The sequence below is a fragment of the Pseudonaja textilis genome, chromosome 1, assembly GCF_049901715.1.
Source record: "Pseudonaja textilis isolate UNSWEBS1 chromosome 1, rPseTex1.2, whole genome shotgun sequence".
In the NCBI taxonomy this organism is placed as follows: Eukaryota; Metazoa; Chordata; class Lepidosauria; order Squamata; family Elapidae; genus Pseudonaja; species Pseudonaja textilis.
This window is the reverse complement of record NC_141990.1, coordinates 225,922,434-225,944,652: the sequence shown is the minus strand read 5'-3', so window position 1 is coordinate 225,944,652 and position 22,219 is coordinate 225,922,434. Positions and strand designations below refer to the sequence as shown.

The following is a 22,219-nucleotide window of genomic DNA, read 5'->3' as shown; positions in this document are numbered from 1 at the left end:
GATCTGGGAAAAGCAGGTGTTGTTTGATGATGCTGAAGGTATTGTTGTAGGATATAAGCTGTTCCAAGTAAAACTGTTGTTTGCAACTGACTGGTGGTGATTTTATCAATGCTGATGGTGTTCAAGTGGTGCTCTGGCTGTTTTGGGATTCCACCCAAGGTGTCTGTTACTGTTGCCATTATCTTTGCTTTCTTTTGCCACAGTTATTCCATTTCTATTTGCAAATCTTTGTATTTTGTGATTTTCTCCAGTTCATTCTCTTCTAGTCTGCTGTCTACAGGTACTGCGGCTTCCATCATCCAGATTATTTTATCTTTCCTACTGACTTCTTGTTATCATAAATATTTAAAACTACTATAGTGGCTTTGCTTCAATATTTTTATTCAAAAGGGGAGAAATTTGTCCCTCCAGCAATACAAGTTTTTAATGCAAAGATTAAACCTCAAATTTTATATGGAGCTCCCATTTGAATCACAGTTGTCAAGAATATCATAGACCAATTGCAGAAGTTTTAATATCTCCTTTAAAAGTTCCAAGTAATGTTCCAAACTCTTGTTTCCTTGGAAACTATACAATGTCCTTTGAACAGCAACCTGGCTATGTACAGTATTATTAAGTTTTGGTCACAAATACGTTTCTGAAAAACAAGGAAGGATTGCTATGTGAAATAGATTCAGATACATGATTTAAACAGGTGACCCAAAAGATTAATCATATCGGCATTGACCCTGATTATTTGTTTTTAAGGTTATGACATCAGCATTTCATTGTATTATTAAAAAAATGAGGAATAACTCAGTACAGAATGGCAAAGGCTAAACTTCTATGTTTACCTGTGACTTTTGGAATAAATTGCAAATATACTTTTCGGTTCCATATGTTTACATTTAATTAGATACAAAACAGACTTTTCAAAAGCCAGATTAAATGTGTTGCCATCAAATATGCTATACGGTAGCTTTCAAAAGATCCTCAGATTTTGTTCTGGGGAAGTGTGTTTGTGTATGTGTGTGTGTATTTCACACTGACTTTAACAAAAGCTGAGGAACATGAGACATTATTTCTGATGCACGCTGGATAATTGAGAAAGCCGAAGTACATGAAAAAGAAGTCATTATGTGCTGTATTAATTATAGAAAAGTCCTTGATTATGTCATATAAAGTTGTGGGATGTGTTTAGAAAAAATGGGATTCCCAGGACATCTCATTGTCTTCACATAAGAAATATTTGCCTGGATGGGATGCCCACTTTGGCCAAGTTCACCTTCTTTGACAAGTTCATTAGTTTTTGTTTTAGTGTAATTTCTCACCTTTTTGCCCTGGAAATGTCTATGAGGTTAGGACTGAGGAACAAGGGAAGATTGAATGTTAGGGAAGGTTTGATTCCTTTTCCATAACTGTATAGGTGCTTTTGAACTTTTGTGTTGGAGAAGACTCCTGAAAATATCACAGACAGCAAGAAAACAAACATATGCAACATTAAATAAATTAGCACAGGTTTCTCACTGGAGGCACAAATGATGAGGGTCAAATTATCCTACTCTGAACATATTATGCAAAGTCCTAACTCTCTGGAGAAGGCTTTAATTAATACTGAGAAAAGTGGAAGGAAAGAGAATGACCAGTAGCAAGATAGGTGGACTCAGTTACAATTATGATAGGTTTGCCTTGGAAACCCTGAAAAACCAGGAATGGATCATCATAGAGCAGGGGTCCCCAACCACTGGTCCATGGAAAGCACGTAAGCAACTGGTCTGTGAAGCCCCATCTGCAGGATGCAGATTAGCATGCAAAACCATTCCCTCTCTGGTCCATGAAAAAAACTCTCTCCATCAAACCAGTACCTGATGCCCAAAAGGTTGGGGGCAGCTGTTACAGAGAAAATCTGTCTATGTTGTTTCTGAGAGTTGTCACAAGATGGATTATATTTTGTTGTATTGTGAATTTTCAGCAGGATGTTATCAAACCTACTTTAAGATCAAGACAGGCAGAGACATTTCTGGATGTGTTAAAGTTTTACTCACAAATAAAAATCCTAAAATTATAACATCAACAGACAAATTTTTACTATGGCATAAAAACAAGTTCTCTAGTAACACATCAATAAGAGAGAGTTTTAAATGTTTTATGTAATATTTACCAATTATTTTACATGCCAAACTGTTTTATCTAATGTCAACTTTTAGATTATATTTGCACTTTGCTGTTTGAGCTTTGGTGTTAAATAAAATTAAATTAAAACTCCTAGAGGAAATGTATACACTGTGCTAGCTTGTAAGTTTATAAGTACTATCCCAACAGTAATGTATATCTCTGTAGGACAAATCCAAGAATTATGGAATAATAATCCAAAGCTGGACAGGATGGCTAATACTTTAAATGAGAAAGCCAGAAGATTCAAACAGAACTAGATAAGTTTGAGCAACAGGCTGAAATGAAAATATTGAAAATATTTTGTTTCACATCAATTCTGACCAAATAGCACAAGATGTCTCCAAGAGTCAGGAGCAAAACATAAATACTGTATATTTTTTGTTGTTGGCAGGTGGGATCTGTTATTATTCAACCAACCATTTCCATTGCACTGTTTCCCCCACTGGGGCCCCAAACCAACTGGCAAAGCCACACCTTGAGCCTCTTACGAAAAATAGGCGGGTTGGGGCCAACCTCCCATTGCTGGGGTGGAGAAGATGTTCCAGAGGGAAAGAGCAACAGCAGGGAAGGTTCTCCCCCTGGACCCTGCCTGTCAGAATAAATGGGCTGATGGGACCCACAGCATGCCTCCTCTGTTGGCACCACTTCAACTTTAGAGGATTTGACAGTCCTATCAGGCCATTTTGTGCCCATGTTCACATGTCATGCTACTTTCCCATGCTTAACTAAATTATGACTTATTCAATTGACCCAACTGTCAACCCTGAACTAATTACAATATGTTAAATCTAAAAGACAGTAGTTTGCAGTAGTTTGCAGTCCCAGGAGTTTGTAAATTTACCTTGCGCGCATATCTCCAAAGACATTAAGAATTCTATAGAGTTGTTTGTAAAAAGATACAGTTGTCTTCAATTGAAACAGTTAGTACACACAGCTGTATTAACCTTTATAATTTCAGCCTGAGAAAGTTCTTATCTTGCAGTTAGAAAGTTATAATTATTTAGTTGCTAAGGCACAAAATGTTTGCATTATATGATCAAATATAAAAAGTTTTTTAAAAAGAGCAATAAAATCCATGTTGCTTGGCCCTCTCACTCTACAAGCCATTTTATAAATAGGACAGCCTTACACATCTAACTCTGATGGTGTGGGTAGAATTGAATTTAACAATGACAGAAAACACCCAAGGACAAATAATCCATTTTATTCTCTTTCTGCTCTGCCTCTTTCTGTCCTTTTTATTAGAGATGGTGTGGGGGGGCGTGTTCTTTAACATCAAAATACTGTGTGCTCTGAAAAACATTATTTGCACTGGAGGAGGAGAGGGAAGAATATAATATTGGTCATTATTACTCCTCCATTCCCCCATTTGCTCACTTTCTTGACCAAGTTATTTATTGCTGACTTTATCTATTGATCTCTGGGGAAATAAGTATCAGAGCATTGAGGTGGTTCAGAAAGGTAGGGTGAGGTTTATAAACTCCATGGTTCCCATGGAAAATGATACTTCAGCAAGCTATTCTTTTTCTTGGTTTCGTCCAACTGCCTTTCCATAAATGAGCCATGATATGCCAGGTTAGCCATTTTGTAAGCAATCCAAAGTCTGTTCTCTGAAGCAGACTTGTAGACTTCAACTTGCTGCCTGAAGAATTATGGGAGTTGGCGTCCTCACTTCTTAAAACTGGTTGGATTTCCCTGCTCTAGACAAAGGAGTTCTTGAGAATTCAAAAGCTGCCCCAGTGCTTTGACATTTAAGTAGATTCTATTTTTTAATCTTTAGTTGGCTTTTAATCCTCGTTGGCCCAGCTTTAAAAAAAAAAAAATTAATCACACAAAGGTGGATCCAAAACCTGGTAGAGTGCTATTTGCTAGCTGCGGATAATACATATTTTTAGAACCTACATATCCTCAATATGGGGTATTATTCCATTCAAACTTCAATTTAAAAAGTTCCACTAAATAAATTGAAGGACTACGTGTTTCTTTACTTCTATCTCACAGAATCTATGGGTTGTATCAGTTCATTTAAAAACAAAAAGTAACAACCACTTTCTTCTTACTCAGCAAACCTTCATGCAACTGAAAATCTATTTTGCACAAGCTAATCTAATTAAGGGCTTCCAAATAAGACTTGCTATTGATCTGAAAGAGCAGCAACAATCAACCAATGGAACAGTTTGCCTTTGGAGGTTGTGGGAGCATCATCACTTGAGACTTTCAAGAAGAGATTGGACTGCCATTTGTCAGAAATGGTTAGGGTCTCCTGCTTGGGCAAGGGGTTGGACTAGATGACCTACAAGGTCCCTTCCAACTGTGTTAATCTGACTCTAAATCTGAAAATCTAGTAAAATGTCCAAAACTTTAAAAACCATTAGGTTTTCTTTTTAATTCTGAGGCAGATTCCATAACGTTTCCCCTTTTTACAGCTTGGAGAGGTGTCCTAATAAATATACTTTCTCCTCTAACCCAACAATGGTTCACTAGCCTGGTGAGCTGGGTGTTTTCTATTTTGAGCACATTAAAGAAAAAAGTTAACTCTTCTGTTACATCAATAATAGCACTGATATAGTTTTCTACTAATGGGAAACATTTTGTAATAAGAGAACATTTAAGTCTGTTCCTCTGACGGCATAGTATTAGTACAGTGCACATCAAAAGCAATCAACCAAAGCAGTTTCTTTTCAGTTCTCCCAAGTTTTATTCCCTCTCTGCATTTACCTGAGGAGTTCTGAGTAGAAACAGCAGTGATTAAAAGCAACAAAGCCCATGTTCTTAGATAATTCTCCATTGTTCACAGCAACTACTCAAGAATTCTCTCAGGTGAGAACCAAGTCCTGGGCCCTCTCATTGGCTTCATTTATAGCTCATGCAGGTGCCTTGGCTTCTTCCAATGAAACTCTATAAGCTATTTCCTTACCTAAATGAGGAAGCCATTTCCTCCATTCTTGAGACAATTGAGGTGATATACTACATATTCAGGCTGGGTTCACGTTCCCTTCTTGGATAAACCATAGGCTGCTTTTTTGGTTAAATCATATAATACACCTCATCTATAGAATTTCTACCACGTTCTACAAATACCCAAACTAAGAGAGTTTGGAGTCAGGACTCTGGTGGAAGATACAAGTGCTATTTTTCGTTGTCAAGACAGCTCGGAAGGACAGGTCCAGTTCAGTTTTATTTCCTTTTTCTCAACCCAACTTCTCCTCCATGAAATGTATCCCTTCCTAGCCATTAATATGTGCTAGATGCATGGCTCAGCAAATGATTTCTTAGCAAGTGGCTGTTCTCTCGCAGATTGTGTCAACATCTTGCCAAATTACATTAGCCATCTTCCTTCTGCTAATATGTACACCTGCCCCACCAATTTCTCTGAAAAGATTTGTTCTTTGGCATCTCCTACTCAAACTGGTTCCCAGGCAATGTTGAGAAATTTGAGATAAGCAAAGAAAGTCAACAGTGCTAGAAATGGAGATAAAAGATTGGCAGGGAGTCTATATAAAGGGGGGAAAAACACATTTTCACCATTGACTTCAAAAATTTTACCACATCAAGGAAGACCTGGCCTAAAAGAAAGGACAAACACAGATTCCTATCCCAAAATGTTCCTCTTCACTATTATCCTGTATGTGTTCTGCACAGTCACCAATGCGGCTTCCATTTCTTCAGGAACTTGCTGTAAGTTTTTTGAATCACTCTTCCTCTTTGATTAGCCTTCCTTAGATTGATGCTTCTTGAAGATCTGTTGACTGATCTTCACAGCCAAATGAGCCTTGAGCCTTGCAAAGACTTGGATGCTGGAATTGGGTATGTCTAGTTTAATGGAAAGAAGTAGTCAATGCCTGGAATACTCTATCTGACTCTGTGGTTTCTTCCCCAAACCCCAAAAACTTTAACCTTAGACTGTCTACTATTGACCTTACCCCATTCCTAAGAGGCCTGTACGGGGTGTGCATAAGCGCACCAATCGTGCCTACCATCCCTGTCCTATTGTTTTTTTATTTTTCTTATAATCTATCTATCTATCTCATGTATTCAAAACTATATTTATACCTGTATCTGTATCTATCTCATGTATTCAAAACTATATTTATACCTGTATCTTATACCCTTATATTTATACCTGTATCTTGTAAGCGATTGACAAATCAAATAAATACTAAAAAAATACTAAATACTAAAGGACTATGGGTGATATGATAGCAGTGAGTGTTCCAATACCCGAAGGGCTGTCACAAAGAAGAGGGGGCAACCTATTCTCCAAAGCACCTGAAGACAGGACAAGAAGCGGTGGATAGAAGTTAATCAAGGAGAGAACCAACTTAGATTTAAAGAGAAATTTCCTGACAGTTACTCAGTGGAATGACTTGCCTCCAGAACTTGTAGGTGTTCCGAAGAGATTGGACCATCATTTGTCTGAAATGGTATGGGATTTCCTGCCTGAGCAGGAGGTTGGACTAGAAAATCTCCAAGGTCCCTTCTAACTCTGTTATCCTAATAGAATAGAATAGAAAAAGAACAGAACAGAACAGAACAGAACAGAACAGAATAGAATAGAATAGAATAGAATAGAATAGAATAGAATAGAATAGAATAGAATAGAATAGAATAGTTGGAAGGGAACTTGGAGGTCTACTTGTCCAACCCCCTGCTTAGGGGGTTATTTTGAAAATAAGTGCTTCATTTGCACTACCGTACTGTGCAAAGCACCTCTTTTACAGCCCTAGAAACATTATAATATTTGTGCACTGCATGGATTACTGATGCATAGAGCGTTTACGTCAGGCCAACTTTGGCTCATGGAAATAGTTCTGTAAAAAAGTAATTAAAATGTAATATTGGATAAAACCCAATCTGTCATTATCTTTAATCTCTATTATCTTTGTTGATCTTAGTTTCTATGAAAATAATGGACCTTAAGCTTGTATGTATAGCATTTGAAGCTATCCTTGTTGTAATAACAGAACTCACTAGCGGGCAAAAACTTTTTGGTGGACAGAAAATAAAATGTAATACAGGAAGTCCTTGAATTACAACAGTGCATTTATTGACTGTCTGAAGTTACAACGGCACTGAAAAAAGTGGCCTATGACCATTTTTTGCACTTATGACTGTTTGCAGCAGGAGTGAGATGCTACCGGTTCTGCCTGGTTGTATAGAGCCAGTAGCTCTGAAGAGCAGCAGACACAGAACCAATTCTGTGTTTGCTACTGTTTGGCCCGCCCACCCGCCTGGGCTCTTACCTGTCCTTTATTTCCTGCTTTTTCAACCTCAGTTGCTTTGCGTGGCACAGCTAAGGTTGAAAAAGTAGAGAAAAAGAGATTTTTCAAACTCTGCGCACCTGTGCACAGTGCTTTTCAGCTGTCTGTGCGGCACAGCCTAAGGTTGTTTTACACACACGCACAGGGCAAAACGTAGTCACCAAACTGGTAGTAACACCGGTTGAATCCCACCCCTGGTTTGGAGCATCCCCATGCTCATGTGTTCAAAATTAAGATGCTTGGCAATTGACTCATACTTATGATGGTTGCAGTGTCCTGGGATCACGGGATCAGCTTTTGTGACCTTCTGACAAGCAAAGTCAATGGAGAAGTCAGATTCACTTAACAACCATGTTACTAACTTAACAACTGCAGTGATTCACTTAACAAGTATGGCAAGAAAAGTTGTAAACTGGAGCAAAATGTACTTAACAAATGTTTTGCTTAGCCACAGAAATTTTGGGCCCAACTGAGGTAATAAGTCAAGGACTACTTGTAGCGACAATATCTGAGGCTAAATTATAATTCCATTGACAAGTTACATGAGAGTTGTCTAGGAACAAAGGCTGTTCTTGATAAATCTCTGGCTGTCTTGATTTTAGCTGTCCCAAATGATCAGCAAGGGTTGGTTAGCAGCATCCTGACTCAACTGGAAAACTGGGCCAGCCTGCAGGGCAAACCTGACCCCAGTATCCTGATTGCTTTGAACCTGGCTAAGGATCACAACCTTAGTGTGATAATGCATTTGGTGCGACAGATAAAAGAAACAGCTGGAACAGGTACGATATTTGAAATGAGAAGCTTTCACATAAATAAATTGGTTTCTATAACCACTTCTGAAGCAGTTCAGATCTTTTTCATTTGATCCATTTTGTAAAGAGGGAAACATAAAAATAGTTTTTCAGCTGTCACTTTTAATAACCAGCTAACTTACTAAAGCTAACCTGATTGCGAAAAATACCATGAAGTTTTGTTATTTTGTTTTTACCAGTACATTCTACTTTTAACCACAATATACTTCCCAAAATTAAATAAAATTAAATGTCCTATTCTATTTCTATAATTGCCAGTCAGCTTTTTCTTGGTAGTAAATAGCCACTAACTGGCAAAGTTTTTATCATGGTCATATGTACACACTGGCAAAAGTTCATCTGCTAAATGTTTCCCTGTTATTATTTGTCACAAGGAATCAGAACAAATTTTTGAATAGGCCAAAGCAGTTTTGTTTTTATTGTTGATCACCTGTATTAAAAGAATCTTCCCAGACTGCATTCCTTTGGGAACCAGTAGGTAAGGCTTCGGTAGTCTGATTTATAATGTTTCCTCCCAGGGTGTGACTCCAGGCTGGTGCCCCTTTTTACTCTCACTTCTCTTTTAACTGGTGATTCTTCCATGGTTTAAAGTTGTTATTTTTTAAGTATAGGATACAATAGTATGTATATATGTATGTATGTATGTAACACACTTTTGTACCCTAAACCTACTCTGGATCATCATTCTCCATTCATGTGGGACCACATTGTCCTCATAATCCTCATAATTTGTACCTCTCATATTTAAAATAAATTTTCAGACCACACACAGTCTGTTGGGTGGCATAAATACAACTGATTTATTTATAGTCCTCTCAGAAATTTCATAAAGTCTAAAGAAGCCTGCTCCCATGTAAGAGAGTGGGTTAAATTGTAGCTAAAAATCCCTTCCATGGAATAAAAGCAGTAGGTTCTAATGATGATAAAAAAAGAAATTAAGAGCTTCATGACAAAAGCAAAACAGTTTTGATTAGAAGCATGTTTTTTTTCTTCCTGGAGCTGAAATTATATTAACAACTGTGAGTCTGTACTAATTCAGCCATATCTGTCTAGACTTTCACAGATTGCAGTAAGGAGCATCTGACACCAGGAACTCCAGTCCATGAAATCTTATATTATCACTACTTTGCCTTTAAAATATCAACCACATGGTTCTGCAATGTATTCAAGGAAAAAGAATCAGAGAGGGTGTCCAATTATATCCCAATTTTAAAGCAGCTCTCCCAAATGTTTTGGGCTGCAGTCTAGACTTCCAGCCAGGATGCGAAAGGGTTCTTTATTGCTTTCGAAGCATTGCTTATTCAGTCTTTGTCCTCTCTCATCCCTTCTTGCAGAGATGACCTCTGGCAAAGTGGCCCTTTATGTTCTAGCTCTTCGGTCCGCCTGTCAGAATCCTGCTGATGTCACCACGCCAGAAAAACATGTCAACCTGGTCCAAGTCCTTGAGGAGAAAACAAAGGAAGAGATTAAGCATATCCGTAAGGAGACAAATGGGCATTAGATTCCTGCCTTTCACTTAGAAAACAAAAGGAATAATTAATCCAACTGTCTGTGTACTTTCCCCCACCATTGGCTTTCAAGGATGGTATTCAGTTGAATTGAAATGTCCATGTATTTTAGGAATGTTATCTATGCAGTTCAGATAGCTCCAAGCAGTTCCAGGATCATCAACAAACTAGCACTCAACTATCTATCTCAGGAAAGAAATAATCAATCAATACTATAATTATTTTCTTAGTCAGGTTGACAATTACCTGTTCTTTGTCCCTTTTATGAGCAACATATTCTCTTCTGCATTTGAAAGACAAATGCAAGTTTAATTGCTTACAAACCTTACTAAACCCTTAGTTAGTGCACATTTTCATCAGAATTCAGTTCTCCACATACAATACCTCACAATTTCTATTCATTCTGATCTTCACGCACATTTATTCTGCAGAAATAAATTTTCTGAAGGAAATGTACTTTTATAACAGCTGCAAAATTGATCTACAATACTGATGGTAATAGATCATGGCTTTGTAATATTATGTATGTAGTTATTTATTTATACAGTATTATTTATCTAGCTACTCATTATGAACCAAATTCTGGGCAGCTCACCACTCAAAAATAAAATGGTATCAATAAAATCATTAAAATCAAAAGACCTGACACCACAGCTAAACTTCACCATGTAGCACATTATATATCCCAGTTAATCAACACTTTACATAACACCTACTGAAAACAGCAAAACCTTTTCAAGATCTTGAAAAGGTGATGTTGTGCTACCGGTAATATACTTGTGGGGAAGATATACTTGTGGGGAAGATATCTTCAGGCTGAAGATACGTTCTGTGCTAGAAAGAGTAGAACTCATAAAGTACAAAATCTAGTTTAACAATTTGATATCTGTATCTTTGCATCCTGAGTTTCCAGCAATATATCTCACAGACACTTTACACAAAAGTCAGTATTGTGGGGTAGGTAATATTATAAATTATGCCTTGGAGAGGTTTATAGACCATTTGAGATATTCTCCCTATAGTATTATAAACTCTCATGCAGCAGGAGAATGGGACTTCATTTTCTGCCCCTTCTTATCATTTCCCCTGGTTCCCACACAATGTTGAGGAAATTGAGATAAGCAAAGAAAAAGTCAACAGTGCTAGAAATGGAGATAAAAGATTGGCAGGGAGTCTGTTTGACTGAATGCTGCCTTCCACATTAGAGGGGAAAATCTGCAGCTATAAACTCAATCATTCCCTATACACTAACTATGTGGACATCTTCCAGATGAGACGACTTCAGTTTTGATGCCAGCTTGGCAATTCTGCAATTGATTTCTACAGACCTGGAAAATGCTAGTTGATAAAAGGGTATTTTTGTGATTTAGAATCCTGAACCATTATGGTTATAAATTTCAGGAGGATCCCATGGAAGTATAGCCGATTTGTGATTTCAGATCCCTCCTTCTCCAATAGTACTGTTTAGAAGTAGTTTTCAATTTCTGCCTCATTTTGAACTCAACCTCCAAACAGTTATAGATGGAGGGTAAATATCTTCTGTGACCATACTGGAAGTAACTGATAAACATGCTTACTTTTCAGAAACTACTGGGACTCCCAAGACAACCTACTACCAATTGGCTCTAGATACTTTGGCTCTGTGTGTAGAAAAAAGTCCAGAACTTGAAAGGGCTGCCACTGCCCTGGCCAAGGAAGTGCTGGCTAATAGTTTCCAGCTCAAAGGTCATTTCTCTGTAGGTAAGATAATGCTTCACAGAGACACAAACATATATATGATTTTGAATATGATTTTAAATTACCTTTTAATTCTGAGCTTTGAAAGTCTTCAAAGTAGATGTCTTAATGATACCTTGTAATGATCCTGGGAAATAGGCTGTGTCGTATATCTCATACGAACAAAGGACGCGAGTCGGTGACTTGGTTCAGCTCATTTATTAGGGTAAGACACAAGTGGGGAGAGTGGGGAAGAAGCGCGGCTTAAAAGCACTTTCTGCTGAGTGCTGCGGCCAATCGGGTCATTTTGAATCGCCCGCGATCGGCTCAGCCAATCGCGGTCGATTCCGAACGACCAATCAGTGCCGCGCACTCAGCCAATCCTGTGGCCGTGCGCTTTAGCCAATCCGGGCTGCCGGATTTCGAGTATTCAAATGTCTGTACAGAACACCCTCCCTCTTGGTTTGGTCCACGTGACGTAGTCCCGTAAGTAGGCGGGCTCCGTATTTTCCGACTTGACTTGTGCTGGTCAGTTGTCTCCTGGCTGTCGGCCGGTTCGGGTGGGACTCCTGTCGCTCTCCGCCTCGTTGATGGAACCGCCTGGAAGGGTGAGTCAGGCCTCTCGCCGCGGCTCCCTCCTGGTCTCCCCGGGTTGGTCGAGCTGCTGGCTTCGCTGCTCCCGCTCGGCTTTTCCGGGCTGGTTGAGCTGGCTTGGCTGCTCCCGCTCGGGCTTCCGGGTCGGTTGAGCTGGCTCGGCTGCTCCTTCCAGGTGAGGCTTCGAGTGGGTCGCTCTCCGGTTCTTCAGGTGGTGAGTACTGCTGGTTTCTTTTTGGGTGGGTTTGTTCTTTTTGTTCTTTGGGGCTTCCTCCCCTCTTGGTTGGTGTTTTGCCGGTTCCTTTCAGTGTCTGGTATTTGCGTGTCGGTTGTATTTCCCGCGGTGGTTCTTGCTCTCAATTGGTCGATGTGGCGTTTCCACGGTCGTCCGTCGGTAGTTTGAAGGCGGTACGAGTGTGGGCCTGTTGCTTGGGTGATCGTTGCCGGTATCCAGAGGGGGTCCCGGTAAGGTTTTTTGCAGACCCTGTCTCCCGGTGCGAATGTTCTGCGTTTGCTGGTGGAGTCAGGGGGTCTTTCCGGTTGTATGTGGGGTGCAAACGGTCGAGCGGTGATCGCAATTTCCTCCCCATTAGTAGCTCCGCTGGGCTCTTGTTCGTCGTAGTGCTCGGGGTTATGTGCTGAATTAGTAGCATCCGGTTTATTTTGTCTTGTATGTCCCCGGTTTCGATCTTTTGGATGGTCTTTTTTGTGAATTGGACCATTTTCTCCGCCCTTCCGTTCGCCGCCGGGTGCGCCGGTGCCGTTAATGCGTGTCGGATCCCTCGTTCTGCCAAGAATTTCTCGAAGGGTAGCGCGGTGAACTGGGGGCCGTTGTCTGACACGATGACATCGGGAAGGCTGTGGGTTGCGAAGAGCTTGCTGAGTTCTCTGATGACGGCATCTGTGGTAGTTGTCTTCATGTTGCTTACCTCCAGCCAGTTGGAGTAAGCATCTACGGTTACCAGGAAGGTGTGTCCTCTGGTTGGTCCCGCGAAATCTACGTGGATTCGGGACCATGGCCCCCGAGGGGTTTCCCATTCCAGGATCGGGGCGGCGGGGGGGTTTGGTCTTGATTCCTGGCACTGCTTGCAGGAGGCCACCCAGGCTTCGATCTCCTTGTCCATCCCTGGCCACCAGGCGTGACTTCTGGACAGGGCTTTTGTCCTAACGATGCCGGGGTGCCCTTCGTGCAGCATGCTCAGGACTTCTTTTTGCAATTTTTCTGGGACTATGACTCTGTCCCCCCACAGTAGACAGCCTTTCTGCGTTGATAGCTCTGTTTGTTGGTTCCGGTAAGCTTTGAACTCGTTGTCCACGTCCTTCTCCGGCCACCCTTTTCCCACCCATCTTAGGACCTGCGCCAGACGTTTGTCTTTATTGGTTGCTAGGGCAATGTCTGACACGGTCAGGGGTAGGTTGGGTAAGGTCTCGATGCTCAGGGTGGCTGTGGTGGGTGCTGGGTCAGCGTCCAGGGTGGGCAATGGTGTGCGGCTGAGGGCATCCGCGTGCGGGATTGACTTACCGGGGCGGTGGATTAGCCGGTAATTGTAGGCGGCGAGAAATTCGGACCACCTTGTCATCCTTGGGGAGAGGATGATTGGGGTGGCCCGGTCTCCCGCCAGTATTCCCAGCAGCGGTTTGTGGTCCGTGATTATGGAGAAGGTCCTGCCGTAAAGGTATTCGTGGAATTTCTTTACGGCTGCGACGATTGCTAGAGCCTCTTTGTCCAATTAGCTGTAGTTTCTTTCGGGTTTTGAAAGGGTCCTTGAGAAAAAGGCGATGGGTGCTTCTTTCCGGTCGGCGAGGGTGTGGCTGAGGACGGCTCCTACGCCGAAGGGTGATGCGTCGCACGTTACCGTGATGGGGAGTGTCTCGCTGTACTGGATGAGGACAGCGTCCGATGTGAGAAGGTCCTTGGTTTTGTTGAAAGCGTCCTCTTCTCGTCTCCCCCACGTCCAGGTGGCTGCCTTGTCGAGCAGCCTATGCAACGGTTCCTCCACGGTCGCCTTTTGGGGCAGGAAAACATTGTAGAAATTAATCAACCCCAGGAATGCTTGTAACTCAGTTTTGTTTCTGGGTTTCGGGGCTTCTTTGACGGCTTTTATTTTGCCCTCGGTGGGGTGGATTCCGTGCTGATCTAGTAGGTACCCCAGGAATTCGACCCGTGCCGTGCGCAGTTGGCATTTCTCCCTCTTAACTTTTAGTCCTGCACTTTGGAATCTTTGCAGTACTTCCCTTAGGCGGCCGTCCAATTGTTTCTGGTCGGCCGCGGCTACCAACACGTCGTCAAAATAGGGTACTACCCTTTTATGCCCCGGAGGAGCCTCTCCATTAGGCTTTGAAATACCCCGGGGCTACGCTGACTCCAATTGGAGCCTCTTGCAGCGGAATGCCCCTCGGTGTGTGACTATAGTCTGCGCTTCTGCGGTTTCCTCGTCGACCGGCAGTTGCTGATAGGCTTGGGCCAGGTCGAGTTTGGCGAAAACCCTGCCCCCCCCCCAGTGAGTGTAGAAGGTGTTGCACTACTGGGACGGGGTAGGCGCTTTGTTGTAGCGCGCGGTTCAGGGTGGCCTTATAGTCCCCGCAGATTCTCACCGACCCATCTGGCTTTATCGGGGTGACTATAGGGGTCTCCCATCGGGCATGGTCCGTTGGCTCGAGGACTCCCTGCTCGATGAGCTTATTTAATTGCTCATCGATTTTGGGGCGGAGGGCAAAAGGCACTCGCCGGGGTTTGAGGCGGATAGGGGCAATGGTGGGGTCAAGGCTGAACGATATTGGGGGCCCCGGTACTTGCCTAGGTTTCCGTCGAAGACCTCTTGGAACTCGCGCACGAGCTGCTCCTCCCAGTCCGCCTCGGCGACGTGGTTGGTGCCGGTCACTTCTAGTCCCAACGGCGCGAACCATTGAAGTCCCAGGAGGCTGGGGCGGTCTCGCTCGACGATGGTTAGGGGTAGTATTTCGGTGCGCCCTTTAAATGTGACCTTGAAGTGCCCGGTCCCTACCACGGGGATGCGATTCCCCTGGTAGTCTTTGAGGATGAGTTTCTGGCTCTCCAGCTCGTGCCGTTTCATGGAGGGTACTAGCCGCTTAATTTCCCGCCACGCGACCATGGATAGGTAAGATCCGGAGTCGACTTCCATTTTGCAGGGGCGGTCTTCGATGGCGACCTCCACGTGGACCTTCCGGCCATCCCAGTTGGAGGAATGGCCAACGATGACCGTCTGGTGCGTTTCCTCGCGCTGGCGGTTTTCGTTGAAACGGCGGCTCCTCGCTTCCCGGCTCCAACGGCTCTCGCTATCCCAGTAGCGGTTCCTTGGGGGTGTTGTCGCGTCTGGCGTTGTCGCGTCTCTGTGGGCTGCTGTCTCGGTGGCGGGGCTGTGGTTCCGTTTGAAAACGGCAGACCTTGGCGATGTGGCCCCGCTTGTCGCAATGCCGGTATATTGCATCAAAGAACCGGCATTTCGACCGCGGGTGTTCGCCGCCGCAGCCGGCGCACTGGAACTTTGATTTTCGGTTCCGTTGCTCGCGCCGGTTGCGTCCCGTCTGCAGCCGGTGGATGTCCTCCTCGTCATCTTCTGAGTCGGAGGGGGATTCGAGATCGCCGTGATGTGTGGAGGCGGCTGCTCGATGGTCGAATCCGGACTGGTTCTCGGGGGTCGCGGTCGCTTCGGTCATGGCGGGTCGCTCCGCGGTGCCGGCTTGCCGCAATTGGGCCGCTGATTTCCGGGTCGCTTCTGCTGCGGTGGCTTCGGCAAGGGCGTCGGCGAGGGAAATGTCGCCCTTTGCCATGATCCGGCTCTGCAGGACGGGGTCCCGGAGGCCGAGGACGACGCGGTCCCGCAGGGCTTCATCGAGATCGGTGAACCCGCACAGGCCCCCGAGGTCTCTGAGGTCGGCCACAAAGTTGCTGACGCTCTCCCCTTGCTTCTGATCGCGGCGGTAGAATTCGTGCCGGCGGATGAGGGTGGGCACGGCGGGTGCGTAGTGGCTCCTCAGCAGCGGTTCGAGATCAGCCCAGTCCATGGCCTTTACGTCGAGCGGCTTGGCGAGGGCTTTTGCCATTTTAAACACTGCGGGCCCGCAGTGTGTGAGGAAAACGGCCCTTTTCCTCTGCCCGTTCGCGTCCTTGAGGTTGCTACTCTCCAGGAACATGAGGAATCGGTCTATGTACGATTCCCAATCCTCCGTAGCTTGGTTGAAGGGAGCGGGTGGCACGTTGCCGCTGGCCATGCTGCCGGTTGCGGTTCCGTGGGCCACGTGCGGTGTGGGACTTGTTTTAAAATCCCACCTTCGTCGCCAGTGTCGTATATCTCATACGAACAAAGGACGCGAGTCGGTGACTTGGTTCAGCTCATTTATTAGGGTAAGACACAAGTGGGGAGAGTGGGGAAGAAGCGCGGCTTAAAAGCACTTTCTGCTGAGTGCTGCGGCCAATCGGGTCGTTTTGAATCGCCCGCGATCGGCTCAGCCAATCGCGGTCGATTCCGAACGACCAATCAGTGCCGCGCACTCAGCCAATCCTGTGGCCGTGCGCTTTAGCCAATCCGGGCTGCCGGATTTCGAGTATTCAAATGTCTGTACAGAACAGGCTGGATTGAGAGATGGCAAGTAGAACCTCAGGGAACTTTATGATGAGCAAGTGATTGATAAGCTTGGAATCCATTAGCCATTGCATCATCCACAATGACAACTTGTAATAAACGGCCTTTTCCAATTTGGCCTGCTTCTCTCAGATATCTGCTATTGTCCAGCTCTTATACCGAAGAGATCCATGACTCTTTCTAAATTGGCAAATACTCCTGACTTTCTTCGCACTGTGCACTTCTTTGTTGATGTAATTCAGATACTGCTGCTGTAGCAACCCTAGCACTGTTCTGCGTGTATGAAGAAAAGATCTCGCCTCAACAGAGCAAATTTACCGGAACTATACGAGCAGCCTTGGCCCTGGCCACAAAGGATATCCTTAATGAACAGCAGTCCAATGGCCTCCTTGGAAATATCTATAGCACTGGCCTTGCAATGCAGGTACATCTGACCTTTTATTTGGGAGGAATGAAAATCCAGCAATCTGGTCTTTATCCCTTTGAATCTTACTGAGCATCTCTCTTTCTTCTCTCTCTCTCACTCAACAATTTCCAGGCTCTCAGTGTTACTTCTGAGTTCTACTCTGCTAATGCATGGAATTGCCCAAAGACCCTGAATGAAGTGCTGAGTAAGATCACCGAGGGAGCCTTTAGCACTCCATCTGCTGCTGCTTCTCAGATCCTACCTTCTCTGGTGGGCAAAACATATTTGGATGTCAGGGATCTCACCTGCAGCTCCGAAACTGGTAAGGCAGCTTCTTCAGTGGAAAGAAACTCCTCTGGCACTCCCTTGTTCTCTCAAAGAGAGAAAAATAGAGAAATAGAGGCACAGCTTAATGAGGCTTGCATTGTAAATCCACCTTTCCCAGCACTATATTTCCACACCCCCCAAAAGTACAGTTTTGCAGTTATTTGTTATGCTGGAATTCCTGGACCCCATAACAGCTATCCTGGAAGAAAGGGAATGATGGAGGTGGAGGAAACAGTGCTATTTCCAGGTAATATTTATTTCACCTGGGTGCATTTTGGATATTTCCCTGGAGGGCGCCAGAGTCAGATAAGGTAAACAAGGACAAGCACTTTTTAGCCATACTTTCAAAATGTATTTATTTGACCAGAGGTGGTATTCAGCTGGGTCTGGCATACTGGTAGTGGAAATTTTGACCAGTTCGCAGAACCGGCAAATACCACCTCTGGCTGCCCCACCCCACCTGCAGCCACCCTTTCCTGTCTATATTCCCTTGGTTTTTAGTTCAGCTGATTCACACAGCAGAGTGGATTGCCTTGTCTCAGTTGAGCTAAAAAACAGCTCAGCTCACCAGCGTTGACAGAGGTTGGTCTTTGAGCTCTCTGGGAACTATTCATAGAACCAAGTAGGAAAAAAAATTGTAAATCCACCCCACTGCACGATTGGAACATTCTAAAGCCATTGATAGGGTATGGGGAACAATTTTCAGCATTTTTAAATTCAAATCTATTTTCATTCAAAATAAATGTTATGCTACCAGAGGTTTAAAACACTAAAATTAGTGGCTTGTGTTCCTATTTTGAAAGAATTGCAGAACCCTCCACAAAATTATGCCACCAAAGCCAAATAGATTTTTCATCTAATTTGAATGCTTCTTGAATCCACAAAACAAAGGTGATGATGTAGGTATGCAATGGATTGCCCAGCCTGTAATGATCCAATTTGTTCAGTGTTATTTACCTACAGCTTCTACTCAATAGCTCATCCATAATGATGAAAACAGTGGGCTTATTAGCATCATTCTTCTTGTCATACTGGCCAGGGTTGGTTCTGGAGTTGTGGTACTGTGATTCTGGAAAGTTGTACAATGGGAGAGCTGTACACCATTGCAGTTATACCAGATGCAAGGAAAAATGTGTAATGTAGATATGGAGCTCTGGTATAACAAGCATATTTTAATTTTGCCTATGGATCTATTTTCACTGCACCAAGAAGTGCATGTGTTTGATAAACCTCCTTTAAATTTGCTGCCAAGTCTAGTTCATATCGCTGACCCTCTGCTGCGAAAATCTAGAAACGGCCATAGGATATTAAGGTTTAATGAGTTTACTTTACCTGCTGTCTCTTCTCTTTCATTTGTAGTAACAGTGCATTATACAGTAATCAATAAGCTAATAGGACCTCACTTCAATTATTCCACAACTGTGCAAGTGCCGAAGGGTTCTGTGCTGCTCACTGTCTTAAAAGCAGCTCAAAAACTTAATGCAAAGGAATTCAGGTAAATAGACTCCTGGTAGATTCATTATAAATTAGGTCTCTGAATGTTTTTTGGGGGGTGGGGGGCATTCAGCGTAGGATGTGAAACTTTTCTTATTTTCAGTTCAGGTAAACCTTTATCAATGTATTTTAAATTGTCTTTGGGCTGGAGGCTGGATAAATTTGAATATTTGATTTCTATGAACTATTTTCACCTATAACATTCCTGATCTTTTCTGGTTTTTTTCAATTTTTCTTATGTGTATATTAAATATCTCTTAACGTGTTATGACATAATTCAGCATTTTCGTATTCATCCTTCCTTCTTGTTACATTTTTAATGAATTTGGCATCTTGCAGCTTTCAAACAGAGGAGACCTCTTGGGGCCCCATGGTCACCTCTATCAATGGCGTCCAAGGCAGCACCAATGAAAAGACTTACTGGCAGTTCCTCAGTGGCAAAACACCCCTTGAACAAGGTACATTTTCTTGCGATGAAGGAAAGTGCTGAAACATACAACATAGTTCCTCCAGATACTTTCAGCCTTTATCACATATCTTAATTATGATTAACTTATTAGTGAATATGCAGCTATATGACAATAATAATCAACAAACCCAAAATAATAGTTTGATGCCTGTTAAGATGGCATAGTCTTCAAGTCGATCTCAACTCCTCATTATTTTATAGATATATCTAGGTAGTTTTCTCAGTGAAACACTGAAATTATGTGTCTTTGCCCTCTCCTGGAATAAGCTTTCAACTTCTCAGTCTATACTACAGTACTGGCATGACTTAGAAATACCCTATCTAGAGACTAATTAGCTTTGACTCTACTTAGCTTTTGATTCCAGACAAGATTTCCAAGTGCTGCAATTAATTGAGAGCCTACTCAAATGCACAATTCCCAAAGGACAAGTTGTATAGAGGAAACATAATATACAAATTTTACCCATTTACTAAAGTGACTGATAGGCAACTCAAGAAAAATCAAGGTTGTTAATCAGTTCAGCACGCAGTCTAGGTGGAAGACAGTTGCATTAACAAGAGCATCAATCAAATGAAGTTAGGGGTGAAATGTAGTCCCAGAAAAAGACTGGGCAAAGGATCAAGTTGAAGAAAAGGTTGAGGAGTACAATACCAAAGTGAAGATTCCATGAAAACAAAGGGACAGAACCTTAAAGATTTAGAAGAGTAACTGGTCCTCTAATAAATGGTTGCCTAACATTATCTAGTGCTGTTCAGTTATAGATGTGTATAAAGCTGACACAAATATATTACAATAGAACATAGTTGTCCAATCTTTTAGCTTGCCTGGGCTGCATTGAATGAAGAGGAATTGTCTTGAACCAAGGAAAAATATATTTTTCATTATCCTGTGGTGTTGCTTTACTTAACTGTTCAAGGCTGCATGCTATTCATGGGCTGTGTGTTGGACATGCCTGGTACAGTGGATAGGAGTATGCAGTGCTTTGGATTTGATTCTAAAAAGATGCTTCAGTGCACTTGGAAGTGTGAATATATCCCAAAGGTGCCTTTTTCAAGAGGCAGCTGGACTTACTTGTTTTTTTTTTTTGAAGACATTTTGCTTATCCAAGAAGTTTCTTCAGCTCTGACTGGATGGTGGGGAATGGAAGGATTTATATTTTTTGCAGTCAGCTGGACATTTGCATTACTTTAGAGAGTCATTGAGCCACTTGGAGGTTTATCTGTATCCTCAGGGTCACCTGAGTAGTACAAATGAATGTGGAGACATCTTGGAACTGCTGAAAGGACTGTGTTGTGGACTGGAAATAGACGATGTCACATCCCTTCCTGTGTTGAGAGAGGGTTGTTCAGTTTTGACATAGATGGCCTCATTGACCACTCTTTCAAATCAGTGGTCCTTTCTGTCCAAAATGAGTACTTTGCTATCTTCAAAAGTGTGGCCTTTGTCTTTCAAATGCAGATGGACTGCTGAATCTTGTCCTGGTGGGTTTGTTCTCCTATGATATGCCATGTGTTTGATAAACCTCCAAGTGGCCTCAATGACTAAAATAATGCAAATGACCAGTTGTCAGCAAGGAAAATAAATCCTTCCATTCCCTGCCATCCAGTCAGAGCTGAAGAAACTTCTTGGATGAGAAGCAAAACATCTTCAGAGAAAAACAAGAATGTCCAGTTGCCTCTTGAACAAAGAACTTTTGGGACAATCATGACCTGGATGACTGAGAATCTCCATAGACAAGTGTGAATACAGCACTTGTTTTCTACTTTTTAAAACAGCTGTCTTTTTGTTGGTTACATGGCAGCTGCAGCTTATGCATCCTTGGGGGGGGGGAGGGGGGTTGTATTGTGATATTATTGTACGCATACAATTTTTCATCATCATGACTGGCTGTGGTCAGGTATAGCTGAGTATCTGCATTTATCTAATGCAATACTAGTTTTCAAACATTACACATATTAAGGCTTATAATATATCTAATGTACGGAGTATGATTTACTTTTTAAAATTGTATTTTTTTATCTTTCCAGGTGTTGGCAGCTACAAACCGAAAGATAAGGAGGAAATTATGGCTATGTTCAGTAGATATTGAATTATCACTTACAATATAAGATAGGACTAACATTCAAGCCTGCTTTGTATCAGAGGATCCCCTTTTCAGTCAAAACATGTGTCAAGATGACAATAAAAATGTTGATCTGATGTATGCAATGTATTGTATGTTTCAAAAGGAATTAATAACTGAATGCCAACAAAGGTAAATTATTGTAAGACATGATATATTGAAATACTTACAAAGGGACTGACAATTTTATTACATGCTGCCAGAGATATATTCAGCATAGAGAGAGAGAAATGAGCATGGAAAATAGAAAGATCTTAAAGAGATTTTTCTTTCTGCAATCTGAAACATATCAAAATAAATGGACAGAGTCTTGAGTAACACTTGCATATGCTGACTTACATATATGCATATACATTTAGCATGTATAATATAATTGAAATGGACATAAATACATCCTACTGAAATGGAGAAGACTATGTAATTTCATTAACTGCTGATGGACAAATGTTTTATCTTTTTAACTCTGGTCTTCAAATTCTTGTATTTTATAAAAGTTGTTGAAATAGAAGTCTTCCCTCTAAAGTGAGAGACAAAGCATCTTAGATTACTTTTTTAAATTAACTAGTTTGATGCCTCCCCATTTCAAAATACTCAAAAGTAGTGTAGAATACTATATAGCAAAAATAAAACTACAACTACAAACCAACAGAAAAAAATAATTTATCTCTTGTGCTCTGTAGGGACTGTCCATGGCCCTTCCCCACCTACCCTGCATTTCTTGCTTGGGACTCCTGCCTCTTCCTGTTTAATG

General features: G+C 42.4%; 1 protein-coding gene and 1 long non-coding RNA gene across 2 annotated transcripts; one reads left to right on the top strand and one right to left on the bottom strand.

Moving 5' to 3' along the window:
• The first annotated feature begins 5,723 nt into the window (after positions 1–5,723).
• On the top strand, positions 5,724–21,545 carry CBLIF (cobalamin binding intrinsic factor). The gene is made up of 9 exons (XM_026721353.2): positions 5,724–5,832; positions 8,018–8,194; positions 9,562–9,705; positions 11,320–11,475; positions 16,892–17,073; positions 17,188–17,377; positions 18,742–18,877; positions 19,216–19,334; positions 21,374–21,545. The coding sequence occupies exons 1-9, from the start codon at positions 5,757–5,759 to the stop codon at positions 21,433–21,435; spliced, it is 1,242 nt and encodes a 413-aa protein (XP_026577138.1). The 5' UTR covers positions 5,724–5,756; the 3' UTR covers positions 21,436–21,545.
• On the bottom strand, positions 9,004–18,526 carry LOC148128061 (uncharacterized). Its single transcript, XR_015740864.1, has 2 exons — positions 17,318–18,526; positions 9,004–9,668 (listed from the first exon to the last, which is right to left on the bottom strand). It is a non-coding gene; the product is annotated as an uncharacterized LOC148128061 (long non-coding RNA).
• Positions 21,546–22,219: the final 674 nt, after the last annotated feature.

What these genes read in the sequence shown, in the direction of transcription:
- CBLIF (XM_026721353.2), top strand. Translation starts at nt 5,757, where the DNA reads ATGTTCCTCTTCACTATTATCCTGTATGTGTTCTGCACAGTCACCAAT. An exon ending in GGAAGAGATTAAGCATATCC is followed by an intron (nt 9,706 to 11,319) that starts GTAAGGAGACAA and finishes CTTACTTTTCAG; the next exon opens with AAACTACTGGGACTCCCAAG. An exon ending in GCACTGGCCTTGCAATGCAG is followed by an intron (nt 17,074 to 17,187) that starts GTACATCTGACC and finishes AACAATTTCCAG; the next exon opens with GCTCTCAGTGTTACTTCTGA.